We start from the raw sequence: 22,485 nt of genomic DNA on the forward strand, positions 1-22,485 counted from the left end.
AGGGTGCATCTTCTTCTTATTCTTCTTCTTCTTCTTCTTTTGGGTTACTAAAACGGGCATTTCGTACATCACGGATACGAATATACCCAGTAGAATCAGAAAACAAAAAGTCCCGAAGTACTCCGGGCATCTCTCTCCCCCCAATCCATAGGGTACCTTCTGAGTGGCTCGCAATATATACCACCACCAAGTCGGCCGCCCCATTGGCCTCACGATACACATGCATGACCGGAAATGTGACATTCTGCCTCGCCATCTCCCAAATATCGCGAAGCAGGGGGTGAACTCCTTCATAACTGCTCGAGCTCTTTTGGACCCTACTGATCACAGTGGTCGAATCTCTCTCCAGTAAGACTGAACTCATTCGAAGCACTCACTGCGCATAACACATACCTATTCAGGCCGCCCGCAGCTCTGCCCAGGAACCGAGGTGTCGAAGGACGCATCTTCTTCATTCACAACATTCATCTCTCTCTCTCTCGACCGCGACTAGAAGGGACCCACCCCATCCAGGCTGGAGCCCAGGCCCTTGGGCAAATTGAGCCACTGCTCGTGAAACCAGAGCATGGTAAATCAAGAAGCGAAGGCCGATGTCCCTTCGAAATCCAGGTGGGTAAGTGACAAGGGGCCATCCCAACTGACCTATATGGTTTGGTTGTGCTGCCGGGAGCCATCCTCTTCGTACCAGCATTATTCCGCTGGTTGAACTCTTTGCCGTCTGCATGATTTGGCCGGCCTCCCCTACACATTGCATCACCTACAATGCTTCCTCCATTTGGCTAAAGATTAATTCAAAAACCGTCACCAGGTAGGCTGCCGAGGCGTTCACTCGTTGCATCGGGGAGTCCAATTTCCCGCTGACGTTTGCCTGATCGGTTGCAATTGGGGCCCCACTTCCCCACCATCCAACTACAGACAAGATACATGCATTTTAGATCAAATACGTGCTCAATCGAAAAAAATATTGTACATTCAACTCCACTTAGGACAATGACTGAAAGTCTTTATCTGCTTGAGCCACGTAATGTAAGATTTTAAAAACTAGACTTCTTGACAGAATCTGCAAAGAGAGAGTTGAAGCAAGTTTGCAAAATTTCCATGATCCCCATCATGCACCACCAAATCTGTACAAATTGACTCTAAGCATGTAATTTCAAAAGATGCTTATACATCAAGAACTTTTCACTCAACAATAATATGATAAAAATTACATTTTTATTCATATACACGGCATTGGACTTCTCCATCTGTTTCTGTTAAAATTTCCCAACAAGGGGCTATATAGATTGGGTACAGAGGAATATGGACACAACAGCTGTCGCAACAAATTTTGTGGCATTCATAGGTAACGCTTCCAGCAAAGACACTGATTCCGCCACATAGCAAAGCATGGAATGTGGTCATCCTGCTCATTTCAGACCAGAGTTCGACATTTTTGTCATCAGTTGAGTTTGCTGCCAGTGTAACCTAGAATAATTGGAAAAACAGGCTTGTGGAACCATCACCAAACGAGCGAAGGTCTGCAGGTTTGACCAATGCCCTGCACAGTGGGCATGTGCGTTCTCTCTCAAACCTGCAAGAGGCATAAATGGTTAATGAAAAGTGTCCAATGTAATGTTCTTACAAGAATAGATGAAAGAAAAGTGATATCCTGAAAGCAACTAAAATTTCTCACAAAGTATTGTGAATTAAACTTTTGTAGGTAGGAGCAACTTTTGTAGTGTAGATTATATTCGACTATTTGGATCTTGAATTTAAATAGTCCATTGATTTTGAATCGTAGATTCCTTTTTCAAAAAAGTTCATGTAAGTGTATAGTCCAACTCCTTACACATACACATAGATAAGCACGCATATATACACATATGCATATAGAGGTAGACTAGGATGTGGTCAAGTGGATAAACTGCTAACATACCAACAATCACGAAGACCCCTAGCTTATGCATCAGATGGTCAAAGAATGGATAGCTTAAATTTAACGAAACAATACATGTTTTTTGAACAATTGAGGCATAGGCTAGTGATCGCAAATCACACGATTTTGGTATGTAAATATCTTAAAAATTATAGATCACATCCAATGGTTTGAATCATCGATGTTCGAACCCCATCATCCAATATTGGTCTAACTACATCTTAGCGGAGATAAACTCGACTGACGCATATATCTATATATACACATACATACATACATACATACATACATACATACATACATATGTATATACAAGGAAATGTTAATTAGTTCCCAAAGAACAACCAGCTTGGTTGTTTCCTGGAGAAAAAGAGCCATCCCCAAATATGTGTGCATGTCTTAACAAATTGAGATTACCGTAGGTTTTCATTTATGCCTAGAGAAAATGATAGGCAGTCATACTAGCAATTAAGGACTACCTGCTTTTTACACATTTTCTTCATGTCATCTAGCCAAATTTTAAGCATAATTATGCAAGGCATCTAATGCTCCATTTTGGCATAGTGACAGGGACCTCATGTAATGGAGCTGAATATAAATTTTGGTACAGTAACAGTTTACAGTTCTTTTAGTTCAATGGAAATCAAGGCATTTTTATTTGGATTTTGTAGTAGAACTAGAAACAAAATGCAAAAAAGAAAATGAAGTGCCTGGATGGGTGTGTGGATGTGGGTGTGCGCCCACGCCCGTGTCAGAGAGAGAGAGAGAGAGAGAGAGAGAGAGAGTTGGACAAGCGGACAAGAAATGACGAGCTCAGGTATGCTACCATTCAGAAACACAATCTTCACAGAATATGTGTTTACAGCGAAGCAGAACAGGAGCATGCATCTTCTCCTGGCAGATAGCGCACAGATCACCAGCTGCAATAACCTGCATTAATTCCATCACATGTGAATGAATGGCAGAATCCTTATAAAACTACAAGAGATGCCAATAGAACTTTAAGATATCACCAGTTCTGAAATTTAAATGCGACCCCACAGCACCACAACTCTCACCCCCCCCCCCCCAAAAAAAAAAAAAGAGGGAATAAATAAATGAACAAGTAAAAAAATCCTACTTCTCCTCCGCAACAAGAATAGTTAAATTGCCACAAGGGTTTGCCAGCCTAGGTATAGATATGGCTATTACTCAATCAGTGAACAAAATTTAATTGTAGATATGAATTTCCAAACTCTTTGCAAGAAACGTGTCATTTGTCCTACAAAATCCACAGTAGGCATTTCGAAAAATCTGTGTTCTCTTAGTAACAGCAAGCAGACAGACAGAAAACTATGTATTCTGTAAGCAGATCAGGTATCCATCCTACCCCAGTCACCGGAATTTTTCAGTTCACCTTTTTTTTTTGAGATAATTAGCTTTATACACACCATCACCTCAAACTTGACCAACTAAAATTTCATATTCTGGCTAACCTTTTTCTTTCCCCTTAAATGACAATCACCTACATATACAAACATGATCTCAAGTATAAAAAGATCTACCGTTCAAAACTCTTAATTTGCAGATTCTCTCAAAAAACAGAACTAATCTCTAACATCTACAACGTTTTTAGGGCATCTTGTTAGCAAGATTTTGATAGTCATCTACAGCATCATTTGGACCTTTTTCATGATATCCAAACGTGATTTGTGGCAAACTTAAGGATGCGACAGGTATGCAGGGGCAGTATAGAAAATTCTTGAACCTTCATTTATCTACTTGACAAACCAACTGAAGTAGCATTTACTACCTAAAATCATGGATTAGAATGCCAGTCAGAACGCATGGGACAACATGATAGGTACCACGCTAGTGCTTGGAATGCAATTGTGTCAGAGCATGCCAAGCACCGACACAACAACATGACATGCATGGTATGTACAGTTCCAGTCTAGTTCGGCAAGGCACCGGTGCACAATAACTTGATCCATGGTTAATCTATTTTAAATCAAGAGAATGACAAACATTTTTAAAAACTGCAACTTATTACAGAAAGAATAAATGAGGCCTATCCTGCTGATTGGAGAAGTAATAACAGTGTTTGCTCTTCATACGTGAGCAAATAATAATAATCAAACCACACCTTTATCTTGGAAAGTGATTTGTTCACAATGGGCTAAGGGCCTAATAAGTTCACCTGTGAAGGCACCCACCTCACTCTTTGAAGACAGTAACAATTCCTTAACATCCTTCAATGAATGGCAGAGGCATTTTAAAAGAAATCCTAGAACATATTAAAGACTTAAATTTATTAATTCTATAATCGCATAATGTTTCTAAGTAAGAAAAAACATAAGCAACAATACAATAACCAAAAATGAGATTTTGAAATGCCAGCTAAGAGAAGATAAATGATTTAGGAGCATGTCTGCAACCATTGGATTTGTATCGGTAAGAAAACTCCAATGCCAAGTAGAATGGAGAAAGTATGGGTACATTAGGATATTAGCAATTGAAGTCCCACCCCCATCTATCTTATGGTCCACAAATGTGGTGAGTTTGTTTTTCTCAACCTTCATGCTCTATGTATACAAGCTTTCTTTTCATAAGTGCACAGAGGTATACCTGCAAACTTCAAAAAGGGAGATCACCTTTTCAATTTTTTTAAAATCAACCTTCAATCGTACTTCAAAGCATTGCACTGCTGGCTATATAGAAAGGATACAAGCACATCTGATAAGCATAGCACAGATGGCAAGATAAAGGATAATGGTGAAATGAGTGCATTGAAATATGCTTTCAGTTGCACCAACAAGAGGACAAAATGGTGCTATAATGTCAGACAAGGTTTTCATTTCTAACAACAAACAGAGGAAGCTTTGATTGAAAAATGGGTTCCACGTCATGATAAACTGGTCATAGTGATATGAGATAATAAGACTATGAAAACCTGAATGAAAGGTAAGGAAATGGATCGGCATATCCTTAACTCAAGATGTTGCATTTAGGGAATGTATGGTTGCTTGGAAAAGGCATTGGAAAACTGAAGTTTTTGGAGAAATTGAGTTTGCCATCTGTTTAGATGATGGGAAAACTAAAATAACATAGAAATTGGTTGTCTAAATTTGACCAGATTCTTCCTTGGAAAAATCTTTTCGATATCAAAAGCTTTCCAAACAATCAAACATACTCTTAAGCTGTCTTTGGTCGCAGAATAATTTACTCCAGAAAATGGGCCAACTCCTCATTCACTTTACTCCAGAATAAGTACTCCATCATATAGGGACGAATAGTTCCCATTCCGTTAGGTGGAAAAGTAGCTTTACCAACTTTTATAATATCGACTTTGCTCTCCGAATGATTAGCTAATTTTCTAGCATTTAGTAGATTAGAGAGGAATAAATAGGTTGAAGCGGCATTTATTACATTTAACCCTCCTTTCACCCTAAACCAATGCAGCCATAAAGAATAAGAATGATTCCCAAAGCCAGCCCTAGTCATCACATATAGATTATGCAGGTTTTTTAGTTGCTGTTTAGGTAGAGTACATATAAAAGTCAACAGATTACCTGTTCTGTTGTTGCATAAGATCCATAATGCACTTCTTTATGTGATAACGCCTTTAGTGCTGTAAAAAATGATTGAACCTGCAAGTCACAGGCTAAATGAACACACGAAGAAGTTTCCACCACATTTCATTACTAATTATGAAGGCAAAACCGTTGTGCCAGGCTAGAAACTTGGCTCAAAAGTTTTGAGAGTTACAAAATATAAAAAGGTCCTTACATCTAAACAGGGAAAAAATAAAAACCAGAAAATATTGTACCTTCTCAACAACTGATGTCAACTTGAATGTAAGGTAGAGCCCTGTAGTGAGAGATGAAAAGAGGCTGCCATATTCTTTGTTTAGAAAGAATCGGTACCAAATGGGAGTTGGCAATAAAGCACGGTACAGAAGTAAGAGATACTCCACAAGGGTTAGCAATTGACCCTGTGAGAATTAGGAAGTAACTCAACAAATTAGCTTACCATCGACTGTTAACAAGTTTCAAAAATGAAACCTACATGATATTTGGATCGAGCTTTTGAACAAAATAATAACCCTGACAAATTTAAAATTAAAAAACAAACGGATAATCACAATTTACGAGGTTTCATCTGCTATAAATATTTACAAGCCTTCATTTCATACATTTTGATATTAGACTGGCAGAAAACTGTATAAGCGCAGACCATGTCATGCAGATAAGAAAATTTTCAAATAAGACAAAAAGGACTCAGAAAATTGGAAACAAACAGAATACAGCAAGCTGGACCCTGATATTCATGTATTACACTAAACATGAAGACTATGAATCATTTCATAAGATTTACATTAGCAGTCTCTATTTTTTTGCTGGACCAATTTTATTCGACAAAAACAGTAATGGAATAAAGAACAGTTATCATTATTTTGTTTATCCAAAGTTGTCATGATAATTTATTAAATATTTTGAAATGAAGCATCATGACATGCCTAAATCAATTTTCTGGCTTTCTTAGATGCAAATAACAACTTGCCAATGGATCAACAGTTGACTGTCAAGTGAGCGAGACCACATATAGTCCTCTTTTATGTGGACTCGAATCAAAATTATTATATAAAATTGACAGATTCAAGCAATCTTTTCTTTTGTTTTATGTTTTAGAGGTTGAAGATTATCATAAAACAGGTGGAATTTGTCTGGCATGCCTACCTTTTCTAGTACGTCTTGTCTGAAGGTTTATAAACAATAAAATCGAAAAAGCAATACTGTTCCAATATGATTTTGTCTTGTGAAATGGAAATACTTCTATCAATTCCGCTTGAACAAAAAGAGTTATTATCGATATTCTTGCATAAGCCTATTACAATCATTGTATCATAATCGAGTACTCTTGCAAGTAAACAACCTCCATAATCTGAACATCATAAAACTGCAAACTATAAGAACCAAGTTTTGGAGGCAGCCTAATTAGGATGATATATGAGGCATCCAAGGAATAGATGCTGTGTTATGATTTTTACCCATGAAAGATGTGCTCCAGATGTCTAAAGAAAATAAATGACCAACACATTTCCTGAAGCTGTTGAAGGGAAAGAATTTAATGTTTAACATTGCACGAGCAATAACGACAAAGAATTTCTAAATAATAAGTTACATTTCATTGTATTTCTTATGCTCAAAAGGGAGAAAAACAGTTATGACAAATTCCACGTGTGGATGACAATGTTTTTTAAATGAGGATAAGTAGTCCGCACTGGAAACTGTAATACAAATTCAGCAGAAGTATGTAATAACCTCGCACGACATGAGGTTGTTACTTTTTTCATTAAGATAAACAAATTACCATTACTCATTTTCGCATCAATGATGCTTGCAGATACTGAACCTAATACTTATTTTATCACAGAAATAAGAGGTCTGCTCCACTAGTTATCACCTAACAAGCTTCCAATTCATCGTACAAAGTTAATGTCCACTATCACCACATTTCAACACTGCCTCTTAAACAAACATAGTCCAAGTCATTCACAAAGTTGCAGCCATGTTCCGCCTAATACTGAACATTATAACCCAATCCAAGTTATAGAGAAACCATTGTCAAAAACCTTCTCATAACCTTATGATGTGAAACACCAATACCACTCCAAAACTTCAACTCTTCAGTTACATTTGTTACAACCAACACCTTGGCATATTTGGCCCCAAATGCCAAACCAGACTGAACTGATAAGTTAGACTATCCTCTTAGCCCCTTTAAGAAACCAAGCAATCTAAACTGACTATATTAAATGTTGGCTGAAAAGTTAAGTATGACAGCATCTCACAACCCTACACAATTAGATAAGCAAATCATGATAGTCCATTCTGGTGTCTGTGCAAGCAAAGTATGTTGGTTATCATTGTCTCCACTTAGTAATTTTTTTAAATTTCACTTCTTAGATTTCCCGTTCAACATCTAAATTTTCATTAAAAAAGAAAAATAGAAAAAACAATCCTAGAGACATTTAAATCAGTATAAAACATAAGACAACCAGATTACCTGCTTACGGTAGTTATGGCCCCTGCTGTTTTTGTAGTACATCAGCAGCACACACTTGACAACCATAGCGGCCTGGCGCACCATAGTATCTGGGAAGTCATAACTTATGAGGAATCACAATAACATAGCTAAAACATTAGAAAGTACAGTTGTCGAAAAGTAGCTACTTGATCCAAAGACAGTAATCCTAAAACTGTGACTAAGAAACAAGCAATAACCTTTAGACAAAAAATTCTACATTAAAATGATATAAGGATGTGCTCAATTAAAATAATGTTTACGAAAAATAGATAGCACATCTTTGCCAAAAATATCTACGATAAGAGACCACTTGTGTGCTTCCAAAGGATTCATGAAGGGTTTAAAAACTCGCTGTTTTGAACCACGGATCTCCCGATCCAGACCGGATCGGTAAAAAATCCTAGTCAGAACAGAAAAGGAATCAGCATTCCACGGAACAGGATTCAAATCAGATATGCCTGATTTATCGCAAAAGGATCGGTCAAGCTTTTCAATAGATAGGTGATTTATCTGGGAAGCAACTTGAAATCTACAGACAAATATCTAAATCCACTCCATCTTTAATGTCTAACCTACCCTAAAAATCTAAAATACCAACTAGTTTAAGTCCAGTCCGTCTCTCTTACCCTTCACAGATGAAGCTTTTCTGTTTTTCTGTTGTTCTCCGCTGCTTTCTTTATCCTGGACTTCTATTAGCACTAAAATAGAAGCTGGGGGATTTACCACCCCTTGCCTCTGCAGAAAGCATTGGACATGACCAAAAAAGATCGAAGGCCATCTCAATTTCTACAACAATCTTTGTGAGTTTTGAAAATGGACAACAGCTAACAAATAGTTGCAATACAAATTGTCATCTTACTTTATTTGTAAGATGAATAACTACACATGCATTTAGAAGTATTAATATTAGCATTGTTTTCACTATTTTCTCCAATTTTTTATAGTTTTAATACTTTTAATTATTTTTACATTTTTTGAATTAACTCGAAAGTTAACTCATTTGAGTGACCAATCTGGTGTCTGTACACAAAATTGCACATTTAATACATACTAAACTCAGACACATTCTACAGCACTGTAGCAACATGATTTGCAGATTGCATAATAACAGTATTATCTAATGATTTCAAATTCACAAATCAATGATATGTACAACCTATAAAATATTTGAAAAGCCAGTTAAGTGCATAGAGGGAAAAAAAAAAAGTCATTCACAGAAGCAAGGGGAAAATAACCAAGTTTGACAACATGGCACATATCTAAGACTGGCAAATAATGACCCAATCCATCAACTCGACTCGTATCTGCCCTGCAATAAACAGGTTTGGGTTTGGGCTAAACAAGTTTAGGTTGTAAATAGGTCGACTTGTCTTTGACCTATTTATTAAACAGGTCGGTTTCAGGTTCCAGGATCATAACAAGTTTAATATTAATCAAGTTGGGTCGGGTTAAACATGTTTGACCGAACCCGTTTACCTACCTAAGTTATACAAACCGAACCAGCACCCATGCCTGAACTCGACTGCCCCAGCTCTAAATCTGTTTATACTTTTTCTTATTTTGACTTCTAGAGACTTCTTCCATCTTCCACGATAGGGCTAGGGTTTCTTAGAGAGAGGAGCATTGTCCACTATCCCTGTCACTCCTCCAATCAACCTCAACTCTTCCAAGAATTCTCCTTGCTTCAGCCTCATCGCCCCTTGGCGGAGCTCCCCAAGCTATAGGTAGAGCTAGAGAGAGATCGAACCAAAACCTAGAGGCCATACCCTCCTCTCCACACTATTAATCTTGTAGCCATGAACTCCGATTCCCTCCTCTATTCCCCTCCTCCTCCTCCGCTTCTCCTCTTCTGAGATCTCGAGGCGATCCATCCTATATGCGATCTCTTCTTCCCTTTCTCCTGTCGCCAATCAAGATGACCAATGGTCACAAGCTTGTTTCTCCACCCACCCCTAGCTTCAAAGGGAGAGATCTAGCGCCTTTGGGCCTCTTTCGTTCTAGGCTCTTCTTAGCAGCAAGAAATTATCTTATTGGATAGCTAAGTTGGTAAAACTATCTTACTATAATGTGTTTACTATCACCATATGTGTTTTTAAGTTAATATCTATGATTTTGTGCCATGGCTGAGTATGGTGGTCTTGGATTCTATTTCATATTAGATATAACAAGAAGCTAATAGTTACTAAGCATTATATTGTTGTGGACTCCACCTTTGTTATGCCAAATAGGTTAACTGTTAACCAGTCTTAATAGTGTGTTAAACAGGTTATACAGTTAAACATGTTTGCTATTGGACCCAACCTGTTTATTAAATAAGTTAAGCAAGTCGGGTTAGGTTGCCTGTTTATTAAACATAACGGATTCAAGTTTTAAATCCTGACCTATTTATTGTATAGGTTTAGAATTTTTTTGACCCAACCAAACTTGACCTGTATATAGGGGTGGCAATCGGGTTGGGTCAGATGTAGGTCGGGTCAGAAAATTGTAAAACCTGAACCCGACCTGTTTATTAAACGGGTAACCCGACCCGACCCATTTAACCTGTTTAATAAAAAAAAAAAATTGGGGCAGCCAGCCCTAGTTTCTTCACGCTACCGCAACCCACTTCCGCGATTCCGCCTTCCCTTCCTTCCGCCGACCCGCCAACGACCGACTCCTCTCTCTTCCACCAATGATCGAGGATTCCAAGGAGTCGGTCGTTGGTGGGTCGCCCTACTCTCTTCCTCCCATTCAAAATTTTGCCCGACAGCGGTACCTCGAGCTCGACGACAACGACTCCGGTGGTACCCAAGACAACGACTCCGGCGGAGGGCCCGACCCTAACCTTGAGGAGCTGCAGAACTCATACCTTCTCATCGCAGCCGCCGTCGACGCCCAAACCCTAACCGTAAGCCGCTAGGGTGGGCTCGAGGTCTTGAGGGCCGAAGAAGGAGAACGAAAAGAAGGGAGGGCCCGAAACCCTAACCCTAGCCCCCGCCGCCGCCCTCGTGCTCTCAGATTCCGCCCTCCCAGAGGTCTTGAGTTCTCCCGGTACTTTCTCCCCGCCACTCGATTTCTGGTCGGCGGCGTCCGGGGGCGTCGCGGGGGTCGTCAGGGCCGTGGAGAGGGGCTTTCAGGGGTCCGTGGACGACCGGAGGTGGCGGGGGTGATCGCCGACTAAGGAGGAGGGTTCTTCCACTGCTTGTGGCGGAGGTGGGGCTCGGAGCCGGAGGGGATGGAGTCGTGGAGATCTTCCATTGGAGATAGAGCTGAAAAAAAGGGTTAAACGAGAGACTCTGTGCCACTGTGACTATGTTTACGAAAACAAAAAAAAAAAACGGGTGAGACTCTAGTCCCAGACTCCCAGCAAGCGGAAAAAAAAAATCTGTGGGCATCAAATTATAAACGGGTTAAACAGATTAAACGGGTCAAACATCTAAAATCCGTATCTGACCCAATTAATAAACAGGTTAAATGGGTCGACCTGTTTACGACCCGAACCTGTTTAGGCCAAACCCAAACCTGTTTATGGCGGGTCGAACACGGATCGGGTTGGCGGGTCGGGTCATATTTTGCCACCCCTACCTGTATATGACTCGACCCGACACAATTGCCAACCCTACACATATCCCTTTCAACATGACTAAGAAGGCAATATCCTTGAAGAATCTAATATGGCAAGATGCAATATGCAAACTTGCATATTATCACAGATTATGCAATATTAATTAATTTGTCATATAAAACTACTAACACCATTAAGTGATATAAAAATTGACTCCAACTGCTAAGGAGACGAGTGCCACTGTCAAAAATGCCATCAATATAAAATGTGGAGTGCCGCACAGTACAATAGTGTGCCTTATTGTGCCAGTTGTCCAACAAGCCAAGACACCCAAATTCAAGTCGCCAAATATGTTTTCTCCAAGCATGCAAATCCATTATATTAACCCAAAGATAGAGTTCCTTGGAAAGTCATGGTAGTGTAAGGCGAAGGTTCAGCTGAGTCCCTTTAAATTAGTTAAGTCTTTGATGACTCAACGTGCATATTTAGTCAAGGAGGAGAGGAAGACCTATGGTATGCCATACCAGCCCGAACCGAGCGGTACGGGGCGTACTGTACCGTACCATACTAATTCGGTACTGGTATCTGATACGAGTAGCGTACCAAAAAAAAATTTCGTACCGTACCAACACTGTGCTAGTGTGGCACCAGTATGAGGTTCAGTACCAAGACAGTGAACCTTGGAAAGACCCCTCCTTGATCCCTCTTTCTTGTACATTTGCTCAAGGATTTACCTTCCTTCACAATCATGACCAGCTTTATAGAAACTGCCCCTACAAATGTTCAGAAGATTTGCATGTATTGCACATTGTGATCACATCATATCACTTCAATACACTCATTGAATGACAACCTCATTGATTCTCACAGAGCACTTCCCCATTCCTCTAATTCAAACATTGCATGAAGTAACCAAAGGCCATACAAGCCAAACAATAGAAAGCCATTGAACCTTATATAAGATCTTAAAATGTTGTTTTACAACCTCAGATATTGTGGAAGAGAACAAGAGCAATTAATCGCTTCCGGTAATAAAATAGTTACAAATTGATTCTGCATTCCCAATGGTCCATCCCACCTAGATCAGTTTTAAACTTGGGATTCCTTTCCAAACTATACCATATAATTATTTTAGATAAAGTCACAAAATTGGGTAAGAACCATCTAGTTGTCAGAATAAATCACGCTTGACCGGACAGGTATTTTTGTATTTCAATGAGTTCAAGTCATCTGTTTGAATTTAGTCATGCATCCAATTGGCTCTAAAACATGCAAATGCATATCCCAACCCCTAGACCATTGTCCATGAAATAATTGTCAAAACTTGTGGAACAGACACATTAATGGGACCGAGTGCAGAACAAAAAAGTGATGAGAAAGCAAATGGATATAGTGAAGTGGTGTGCAAGTGAACCTCCAAAACAGAAAAGAAGAGGACACGACCAAGCAAGAAATGCAGAACCATCCTGAACCGCCTGGTTCGGGGTGTATCTAGCCGTGCCGGCGGCGGACTGTGTCGGTTTTGGCATTCAAGACGATAAACCGGCAAGTGGGGAGAGAGGGCAAAGGAAAGAAAAAGAGAGAGGAGGGGAAGGGAGGGCCGTCAGAGGGGCCTCGAAGAGCCGAAGCAGGGGCTCCACCCTCTAGACCCAAATTCCAAAATAAAAAAAGGAGCCCAAATTTTAAGTGAAGTCGGCAAACCCCTCGCCAACTTTACTTAAAATTTTTAAAATAAAAAAGGAGCTCCGACGAACCCTTGTTTCGAACGAAATAGGGGTTGCGGAACCCCTGCTCCGGCCCCTCTAGCGGCCCTCCCTCCCTCTGCCTCTCCCTCTCCCTTCCTCTCCATTGAAGTAGATTTCAGACACTTATCCAATCTATTACACCTAAGAAACCATCTTGACTGAACATATACTATGTCCGGTGGGAGATAGGATAAAGGAGAAATGAGTAAAGGAATAAAATAAGCAACAACAAATTGATATATAAAGAAAAAATGTTACAACTAAAAGATTCCAGACATTCCACTAAATGAGATACCTCTAAAAGTAAGTTCCAATAAGTCCAAATTAACACAGGACTCCATGTTTCAGTGGTTGGAAGTAAACATATGGTCAAATGTAATTGCATCATCCAAGAAATTTTCCAAGACTATAAAGCAAGAAAAATAGCAAATGCAAGATAAAGCAAGAGTAAAGTATTTTTTTACTGCTGAAACAAAAACACTATGAATGAAACTATCCAAAACGTAATTTTTTTCCCAACCCATTTTATTCATTACATGTCTTCAGAAATCAATACTATCAGAGCACATAAAACTTCAGGAAGAAAGTTGCATGCATAATCAAATACTCATTTGTAGCAGTAAAGTAAATACCATTCACCACAATGATGAAAACTGCATGCCAAAAAGGTGGTATTTCCTTTGGAGGAAGCATGACCAGTGGGTACAGAAGGTCATCATTCCTGTACCACCAATAGACTCCAAATACATGAATCATGAAAACTAATGTAATCCCAATAAGCACAGAGATTTTTCTCTCCCCCTGCAGAAATCAACGAATAATAATATTGTCAGATATAATCCACATAGGATCATTTGTTTAGTGTAATTTCATTAGTGCATTATCCTGAAACAAGAAACAGATGGGTCCCAGCAAAAAAAAAGATATATCAATGTCTCTAAAACATGTTCTACCTTATAATAAAAGCATACACAACAGAGACTCAATAACCCCATAATGTTGATTTCTTTCCACTTAAAATACATTTAAGTGATTTGTAAAAGCATCAGCCTTTGAGTCACAATAGGGAAGCGAAAATAATATGAACACGAGCCAAGACTGAGGGGCGTGACTAGGTGTTCTATACAGCAACAGCTGCAGAAGTTTGGTAAATTGTTGGTGACTGAAATATGTGTTAAAGAAACTATCAGCAGTTAGATTGTGCGGTCCACAGAGAGTTGGAATACAGCCTCCCCAACCTTTCCTCTAGCCTCTTAAAGAAAGGCAATTATTCAGGATTGCTGAATACTGTTTCCATGGGTTTATGCTCCGAGACCTACAACCAAAATTTCAAAATACTTCCAATGCTCATCCCCTAGCTATTGTTATCATGACTCCAGTTGAAGCCATTCTCAACCCAATGATCCGTTTGAAACTAGTCGATGATAAGCCTGTTCAATTCGTGAGTACTGTAATAATTTATGAATTAAATCTTCCTAGGGGCTCATGCTTCCTAAAATTTCCAGAATAACTATTTTCCCATTTCAATACCCGATTCTTCCCTTGCCTTGATATACTTCATAGAGACTTAGTTTAGCAAGTACATATGAAATCTTAGAATCCTAAACTATGTTCACCATATCAACACTTTCAAACCTTACTTTACCAAGAAAGATGAGATGTTAAACAGATATTCGTAAATTCATTTCTTTATATCTTTCTTAACTTCTTAGCGTTGCCTATGGCATGAGGTTTAAATTTCATCATCACCAACACTACACCTAAGCCTTTTCCCATCAGCTAAAGAGCATGACCCAGAGTTGGAAAGGCTCCATCTGTTGAACAGGTTTTCACCGGACATGGATGCTCTAGTTATTGACGTCATATTTTGGGCCAAAGCAACTTTAGGCAAAGGAACTTACCAAGGTACCTATATTGCCAATTCACAAGTAAGAGGGTCTACTTTATTGGTTGTGGTTCAAACTCATGCAATCACAAAATTCCCCTAAACTTGGAAAGAGTCTTTACAATGAGGCAAGACAACCTCTAATGCAGGAAGCTGTGTTCAACTCAAAGCTCAAATAAGCCAAAGAGCAAATGAAAAGCAGTTCCAGTTGGGTTTAAATACTGATTCTAAATACAAGGGCTTCCTAATAAGCCCAAGACATCATCACTTGATTAATTGCTTAAAGATAATCCTGATGGCATGAAAACAATCAAAAAGTAAGGATGGGTGAGAGATAGTTAGTCATCCTTCTATGATGGCCAAATGCTACTGAAGAGGATCAACAGTGTAATACCAAAGAAACATTTTGCAGTGCTCTCAATTTGTGATATTGCTGCAATGAGAGGATGGAGGGCAAACAGGGAGAGAGGAGGGGGGAGCGAAAGAACGGTAATCTTATATTGTTTTGTGGTTTGATTGCCTAGGAAAAGAGAATTGGGATTCTAGAAAAAGGTGAAAAGTTTGATAATATGTTGATGGGACTAGAGTTGTGCAATTTTTAGGTTTTCCCTAAGCTAGCTTGCAAATGGTAAGGCTTGTGCTGGCTCCCTCTTATAATTGCTCCTTGTTGTAGCATAGGCAAAGAGACCCTTGTACAATAACTTCACATTAGACAAGATTCTTTTGGTAAGAATATTGGCAAGACTCCTTGTACGAGCATTGCCACTTCCTTTGAAAGGATTGAGTAAAATGCATAAACTGCATAATCAATAATGATTGAAGTGAAATGGAAAGTACAAATATTAAATATCAGGACAGGAGTCAAATAATGTAGGAAATTCATCCCTCTGCCAAATAAAGCAATCCAGTTGAACTACAAAATAGGTCCAATATAATCAGGAGCTAAAATAACTAGATTAGGTCATGGGAAAATTTATGTTCCCATCTAATGACCAAAAAATAAATATGAAGAAGCTCTTAACAATATTAAGGTCCCTAATTCTTTCTCACCAATATGCAGACAAGTATCACAACAGTATAAAAGCATTACAACCAAAAAGAAAAAAGAAAAGAAAAGAAACCATCACATTTGCATCATTAACGTGTTAGGCTTGAAAAGCAATTTTCAAACACATTAGCAAATATGATGACAAACTGTTGCATCACACTGAATGTAACTCGAACGGGTAAAAAGGAACCAACAGCAGATAGCTCAGCTAGTTGGCACCATCTCTCCATGTGGGAGGAGTGAGGTTCAAATCTGAGCGGTAGCAAATCACCGTCGTATTCTCAAATGTATAAAGGGGTAAAAGGTAAGTGTAACCAGAAAACAAATCATATATTTCTCCAGGTACTACAGTTATTAAAGCATCCTGATACAAATAATACCATAGAGCTTATATAAGGTCGCAGAAGAGTGGAATTGGTGCATATCTTTATAAAAAAAGGAAATTTACAAATAGAAGATAACAAACCTTTAGAGCAGTCTGATTCCGTAAAATATCATTAAACTTAAACATCACAGCAGCAATCCAAATCGTGACAAAGAAACCTGTAGGTCCACCAACAAAGGTTAAACTTAAAAATAGTAGCAAGAAAAAGAACTATAATTAGATATCTCCACCATATGAGGATTTGGAAGTGAGAAGAGATCGGATTGCATGAACAGTAACCACTTTAGCCTGAGAAAATTACAGCAGGATTAAGCAACAGACGGTTGTCCATTCATGTTATTCACAACATCCTCACATATATAAGAAAGTGCTGTTTATGTTTATAGCATCTAGGCAATAAAAAGGCTACAGTCAACTCATAGTTAAGCATATGAAACATCCCGTCTCTATTGTAAAATAGCAATTATTAAAGAAAATAGTGGCTTTGAACTGATACAGAATTGCAAAACAGTTTTACTATTTCAAAGTTGTGTCTAAATCTTAGTAGTTTGAAGCAGAGGCAGGTGCAGAGGAGAATTTGAGACCGAGGAGCAGAGAAACAGCAAATATATAAGAAGATAAGGGGAAAAGATTTCAGAGAGAAGTGGCCCCTCATCTCATATCAAGCACCGCTATTAACCAGCTATAATAATTTGACAGACAGTGCAGCAGCTTTTTAACAATTCCACCGGGGAACCAACATTACCCAGACCAATGATACTGGAGAATTTTGTTGGCAGCTGAATAGCATACCATCATAATTTGCTTGATGCAAACTCCCTGATCAAGGATTCAGTCATGGAACCAATGGCATATATTAGGGACATGCTGGCAACCAATTTTAACTTTGCCTATAAGTGAACTAAATGTAGTTATACAAGGCCTGTATCTTTTTCAGTATGCCCAGCATTCTTCTGTTTCTAAATCCACTGACAAGCATTAGGTATAACACCATAATATTTGTTGCTTTGAATGATAACATCCAAAATCCAAAAGCAAATTACTGGAACTAATTTATCTTCTTACAAAGTAGCATAAGATTTCATCAAGACTTAAGTTGCAGAACCATCAAGATGCAAGTTATATTTATAGATGATATCCATCATAAAAACAATATGTTGGGTGCCTGGTGCAAAGGCTCCATAACTAACTATTAACATAAAAGACAAAATCTTAACAGTATAGAACTGCAAACTATGATATGACTATAGGTTATTAAGAAATTTATACTAATGATAACTTACGGCCCAGGGAGACTTGAAGGCTAATACCTTTACAGAATGAACTTCTAAGCTTGCGCCAATTAATCATCATTATACCATCAGACATTCTCATCTTCATATGATATTTCCCAGATATTTTCAGAAACACAAATGACATGCTGCTAGGAATTCAAAGCAAAGATTCAGAAACATATACCTTGCAAATGCTGTCTGATGAACACCACCAATAGAAGCAACGAGAATGGCAAAATCTGCTCAATCCACCTCGCAACCTGCTGTATATCGTATCTCTGGTACGAAGAATCCCTGTTGTTGCCTCCTGTAGCATTCGCCTCACCCTCCGTGTTCTGGGGACCGACCGCAGACATTGATGATGGCAGAGAAGAGGATGACGAAGAAGCTACCTCTCCAACCCCACCACCATCACTCCCACCATCACCTCCCTGCCTCTCAGATATAGCCGGAATCGTCTCAGCAGTAAGACCATTACCACTGGAACTCCCCTCTCTCCCCGGACGAACATCCACTGCTTGCGGCTGGCCGGAACCCACTCTCAAAGTCTCCTGATCCCCAACGCCGATGATCCTTATCGACACCTCCCCATCGCCGCCAGCACCGGCGACGGCAGAATCATCAAGCCGGCCTGAGACATGGTTTCGCAAGCCACTACCAGTGATCAAGCTCTCGTTCTCCTGGTGACTCGATCTCGGGCGCAAGATCCCGGAGTACTCCAAAAGCGCGGACAGCGGCGCCTGGATGAAGTTGGAGGTTGAGAAGTGAACCCCGTACCGCCTCGAAGAACCTCCGCTACTGCCGGCGCTCTGGCTCCTGTAGGAATCCGAGTTCCCACCGGACGATTCCATCATCGGAGCCCAAATCCGACCAAGAAACCCCCAAGAATCTGCCGGGAACGACTGCGGATCGGTCCGATTGGCGGAATCGATCAGAAGCAAAAGGTATAAATCATGCAAAAACCCTAACCCTAACCCTAGAAGGGATCGTTTCTTTTCCCCCGCGAGGTCGGAAGGAGAGATTAAGGAGAAGAGGAGGAGATGAAGGGGAAGGATAACTTATTCCGAGGAACGAGTAGTTCTTGGGGTTAAACAGGCGGCGGAAATAGCAAGATTCGAGATCTCTTGCTCATGCGCTGTGATTTTGTCTTCGATATCTCTCACCGCGGTTTTGCTTTTGTTTCTCTCGATATCCTCTCTTTTCTCTCTCTCTTAACGGTGAAGAAAAGATGGGGTTTCCTTCGCTACGGTGCGGCTCACCCTCCCTTTTCCTTCCACTCCCTCGAAGACGACAGTTTTGTGGATGTATGTATCTTTCTATTATTATTATTATAAGTCTCCATTCTTTAACATGGAAACTACCATGGTAATTATCAAGCCCTAAATGAATAATACTTAAAGCGCTTGAGAACACCAAATTCTGCACCCTCTTGCTAATATGCAATATTGTGATGCGTTGGGGTTGTACATTGTGCACTAGAGAATAATTGACCTTCTGATCATATCTTACACAGATCTCAAAGCACTACGAATGCTTTCTTTTTCTGCTTGCACAGATCTCATAGCGGTTATTGTGCGATCCAATTTTTTTTTTAAGAAAGATACCCTCCGCATCCTATTGTCATACCCTCAAGTTTGTGGGACTATTAGAATATGGGGGAATATGGGTGGCTTATACTTAGACCTTTTTTTTAATGACATACTGACCTCCTATGAAATCAGCCCTCTATATGTGTGCACTCAATCTGGTGCTAGATACAAGTTATACAACAACAGGCCCACAAAAAACTCAATACGAAGCTACGGAATTCTTTTTGTGGCATTGGAATTTTAGGGCATGATGCACATTTGGGTTTGTTTTGTTACATATTTTATTCAATGTGTTTAAGCAATCTACTAGTATAAATAATTTTTTTTTTATTTTTTGCAGAGAAGTTACGAATCATGGGATAGATGGCTTTTGAATCTTTTTTTAGTTTCAAATCATAGATTATATTTTTATTATTTTGACTTGTCGACATATGAGAAGCATCGCATGTACGTAAGAAGTAGATATTATAAATAATCAACTAGCTTTGATCTATTTCTATATTGAGCGTACATGTTTAAAACAAGCTTATAATTCCATACAGTCCTATTTTGTTCCAAACCTCAATTGCTCTCAAGGCCAGTAGAAAATATATCAACATAAAATATCATTGAAGTCCCTAAAATTTAGAGAAATAAAGATCAAGAAAAAAAAAACGAATGTTGTTGAGCTTGGCATGCATCTTGTAAATAATTCTATTAAAATTTTCAAGCATCTAAATTTTCTACAATAGGTCACTCAAACATATATCATTTCGTATTAACTATTTTATATTTTTCGCCCTTTGTTGACACATGTTTTAGTTTCTTGCATAGTGACATAAGAGAAATACATAAAAAACGAGGTCGATCCATCTGCATTATAATTACCCTCCTACATTATAATTTCCAAGTCTAAATAGTTCAAGATGCATCATTGAAGATTTAAACACATCATTTTTTATCATTAAGTATAGAGGTTTTACTAGGATGAGCCCCAAGTTATAAGAATAAGTACTATTTATTATTAGACTACTAATCGGGATGGAAAGTTTATGAAACATTTTGTAAGAAAAATCATTAAAGAAGCAATATCTAATATTTAATAATTTAAGTAACTCAATATAAATTGAAACATGCCCCCCCCCTCTCTCTCTCTCTCTCTCTCTCTCTATATATATATATATATATATAAGGTTCATCTACAGAGGATGAGTCAGGGCCTAAGATCAGGCCGAAAGGCGTAGTTAATTGATAACATGTGAATATTCCTGTACTACTCCTTGTTAGTTTCGAGGGACGGAGGAGTCTAGGTTAGGCCAAAGATGATAATCAATTCAGGACACAAGATGACCTTGTTTTTTTTAGGGTAAGAAGGGATAAAGGAAATGCCTCAAGCCAATGCTCAAGTATTAGGCGCTATGGCGCTAAAGTAACCCATACCATACTCTCAGAAAAAGCTTGAACGATCTTCAACAAAAGGTACATGTACCTGAAACTAACACAAGTGGATAGATAGAGAATACTCGAGACAACTCTTTCTAAGAAACTCAGCAACATAGCCCTATAACTTTGGAAGAATTATCCAACATAAAATTATTCTTTGAGTATATATATCGCATAATATAATCATCTCTTGGGACCATTGCATGTAATATATTTGGAGGTAGCTCTCAGGATTACATGGTTCATCTGGTTGCGAGTGAGCATGGATTTTTCTAAGCCGAGGGTGGTCGAGACAAGCAACATGTCGATGGTCTTGAGGCTCTAATGAAAGGACCAAAGAACCCACCATAAGGATTTTAAAATTCTACTAGGATGATCTTCTTTGTTGCGGAACACTCCGGTGGTACCTTATGGATGAACTCATCCTATGTGCCTTTATACTTTTGTAATATTTTATTTTTTAATTTTTTTTGGATCTATTCATACTAGATTTGTATACGTCATCCATTTTATCAAAAAAAAAAAAAAAACTGCAAGGAGCATGTGAAAATTATGGGTAATTGTAAGATTAAAACTACACAATTATCTTATTTACTGAAATTTCCCAATAAAATCTTTGCTCGACTTACCGGCATGGGCATTTCTCCATTGCTGTTAATCTACTGGAATTGCTCCTTCTCTGGCCAAGGAAATTATTGAGCTCAGGCAAGAATGATGGATCCATGGCATGGGAGATTTATTGGAGCAGTGATAGGAGGCTTTGCGAGATTGGTTTTGGTGGCTTTCTTTGTCGAGTAATGAGCTATGGGCAAAGAAGGAAAATGGAGCAGATGTATTGGCATAACTTTATGAGATTTATTGCCAAATACAAAGATTAATTGATTATAGAGTTACTAATTTTGTAATCATGTTATGATAAACTTTTCATGTGCATATATTACAGGCACTTTCATGGGACAAAATGAAAAGTTAGAATATTAATATGAAACAAATAAAAACATATCAAACTATAAAATTCATAAACTATAAAGCATTTTTTATTTAAAATTTATAAAATCAACCGACAAGATTTGATAATTTTGATAAGTTGGAACTTAGTTTGATGTAGTTAGAGAAATTTAGAAATCAGCTGCATGGTTGAAGAGCAATTAGTTTTTTTGCACAGATTTTTTTTTTTTTTTTTTTGTTGGAGAAGGGAAGGGGGAGAGCAAGTCAGTTTTAATTTAATGTTCTTGCCGTCAATCAAGCTTACATAATAAAACATTTGGTGAGGTATACTCAGGCAGCCAATTGTGTCCATATGTTTGTGGAGGTTTCTCCATCCCTATTTCATTTTACTTTAAAGATGCTTTAACAGCCAAAACATGTAAAGTCTTTCAGCATCCTCATTGCTCCCTTTGAATTTTCATCACGAAGTGCACCACATAATGAAGCATATAGAAAAGTCTTTAAGCATCCACATTGCTCCCTTTGGATTGGCATCATGAAGTGCACTGGTGCAAGGCAGCTGAGTGATTTTTTTGAGTGATTTTTTTGAGTGATCTTTCTGAGTTACTGTAGTATTGCTCGCTTTTTTTCCTGAATAGCCCCATGTCATTAGCATAAT

The 22,485-nt window shown here is 38.7% G+C and overlaps 1 protein-coding gene across 2 annotated transcripts; it reads right to left on the bottom strand.

Moving 5' to 3' along the window:
• Window positions 1–1,078: 1,078 nt before the first annotated feature.
• Window positions 1,079–19,151, bottom strand: LOC103709708 (RING finger and transmembrane domain-containing protein 2). 2 transcript variants are annotated; one of them, XM_039132967.1, is made up of 8 exons: window positions 18,053–19,150; window positions 16,676–16,752; window positions 13,909–14,077; window positions 7,967–8,055; window positions 5,727–5,891; window positions 5,470–5,547; window positions 2,745–2,848; window positions 1,079–1,573 (listed from the first exon to the last, which is right to left on the bottom strand). In XM_039132967.1, exons 1-8 carry the CDS (start codon window positions 18,720–18,722, stop codon window positions 1,468–1,470), a joined length of 1,458 nt encoding a protein of 485 aa, XP_038988895.1. In that variant the 5' UTR covers window positions 18,723–19,150; the 3' UTR covers window positions 1,079–1,467. The 2 variants fall into 2 exon arrangements, with proteins under 2 accessions (XP_038988895.1, XP_026661479.2); XM_026805678.2 differs by lacking the exons at window positions 1,079–1,573; window positions 2,745–2,848 and adding an exon at window positions 3,316–4,184 and having other exon boundaries at window positions 18,053–19,151.
• Window positions 19,152–22,485: the final 3,334 nt, after the last annotated feature.

This window comes from Phoenix dactylifera, chromosome 13 (assembly GCF_009389715.1).
Source record: "Phoenix dactylifera cultivar Barhee BC4 chromosome 13, palm_55x_up_171113_PBpolish2nd_filt_p, whole genome shotgun sequence".
NCBI lineage: Eukaryota > Viridiplantae > Streptophyta > Magnoliopsida > Arecales > Arecaceae > Phoenix > Phoenix dactylifera.

What these genes read in the sequence shown, in the direction of transcription:
- LOC103709708 (XM_039132967.1), bottom strand. Translation starts at nt 18,722, where the DNA reads ATGATGGAATCGTCCGGTGGGAACTCGGATTCCTACAGGAGCCAGAGC. An exon ending in GCCATAACTACCGTAAGCAG is followed by an intron (nt 5,892 to 7,966) that starts GTAATCTGGTTG and finishes TAATTCTCACAG; the next exon opens with GGTCAATTGCTAACCCTTGT. An exon ending in TGACATCAGTTGTTGAGAAG is followed by an intron (nt 5,548 to 5,726) that starts GTACAATATTTT and finishes TGTGACTTGCAG; the next exon opens with GTTCAATCATTTTTTACAGC.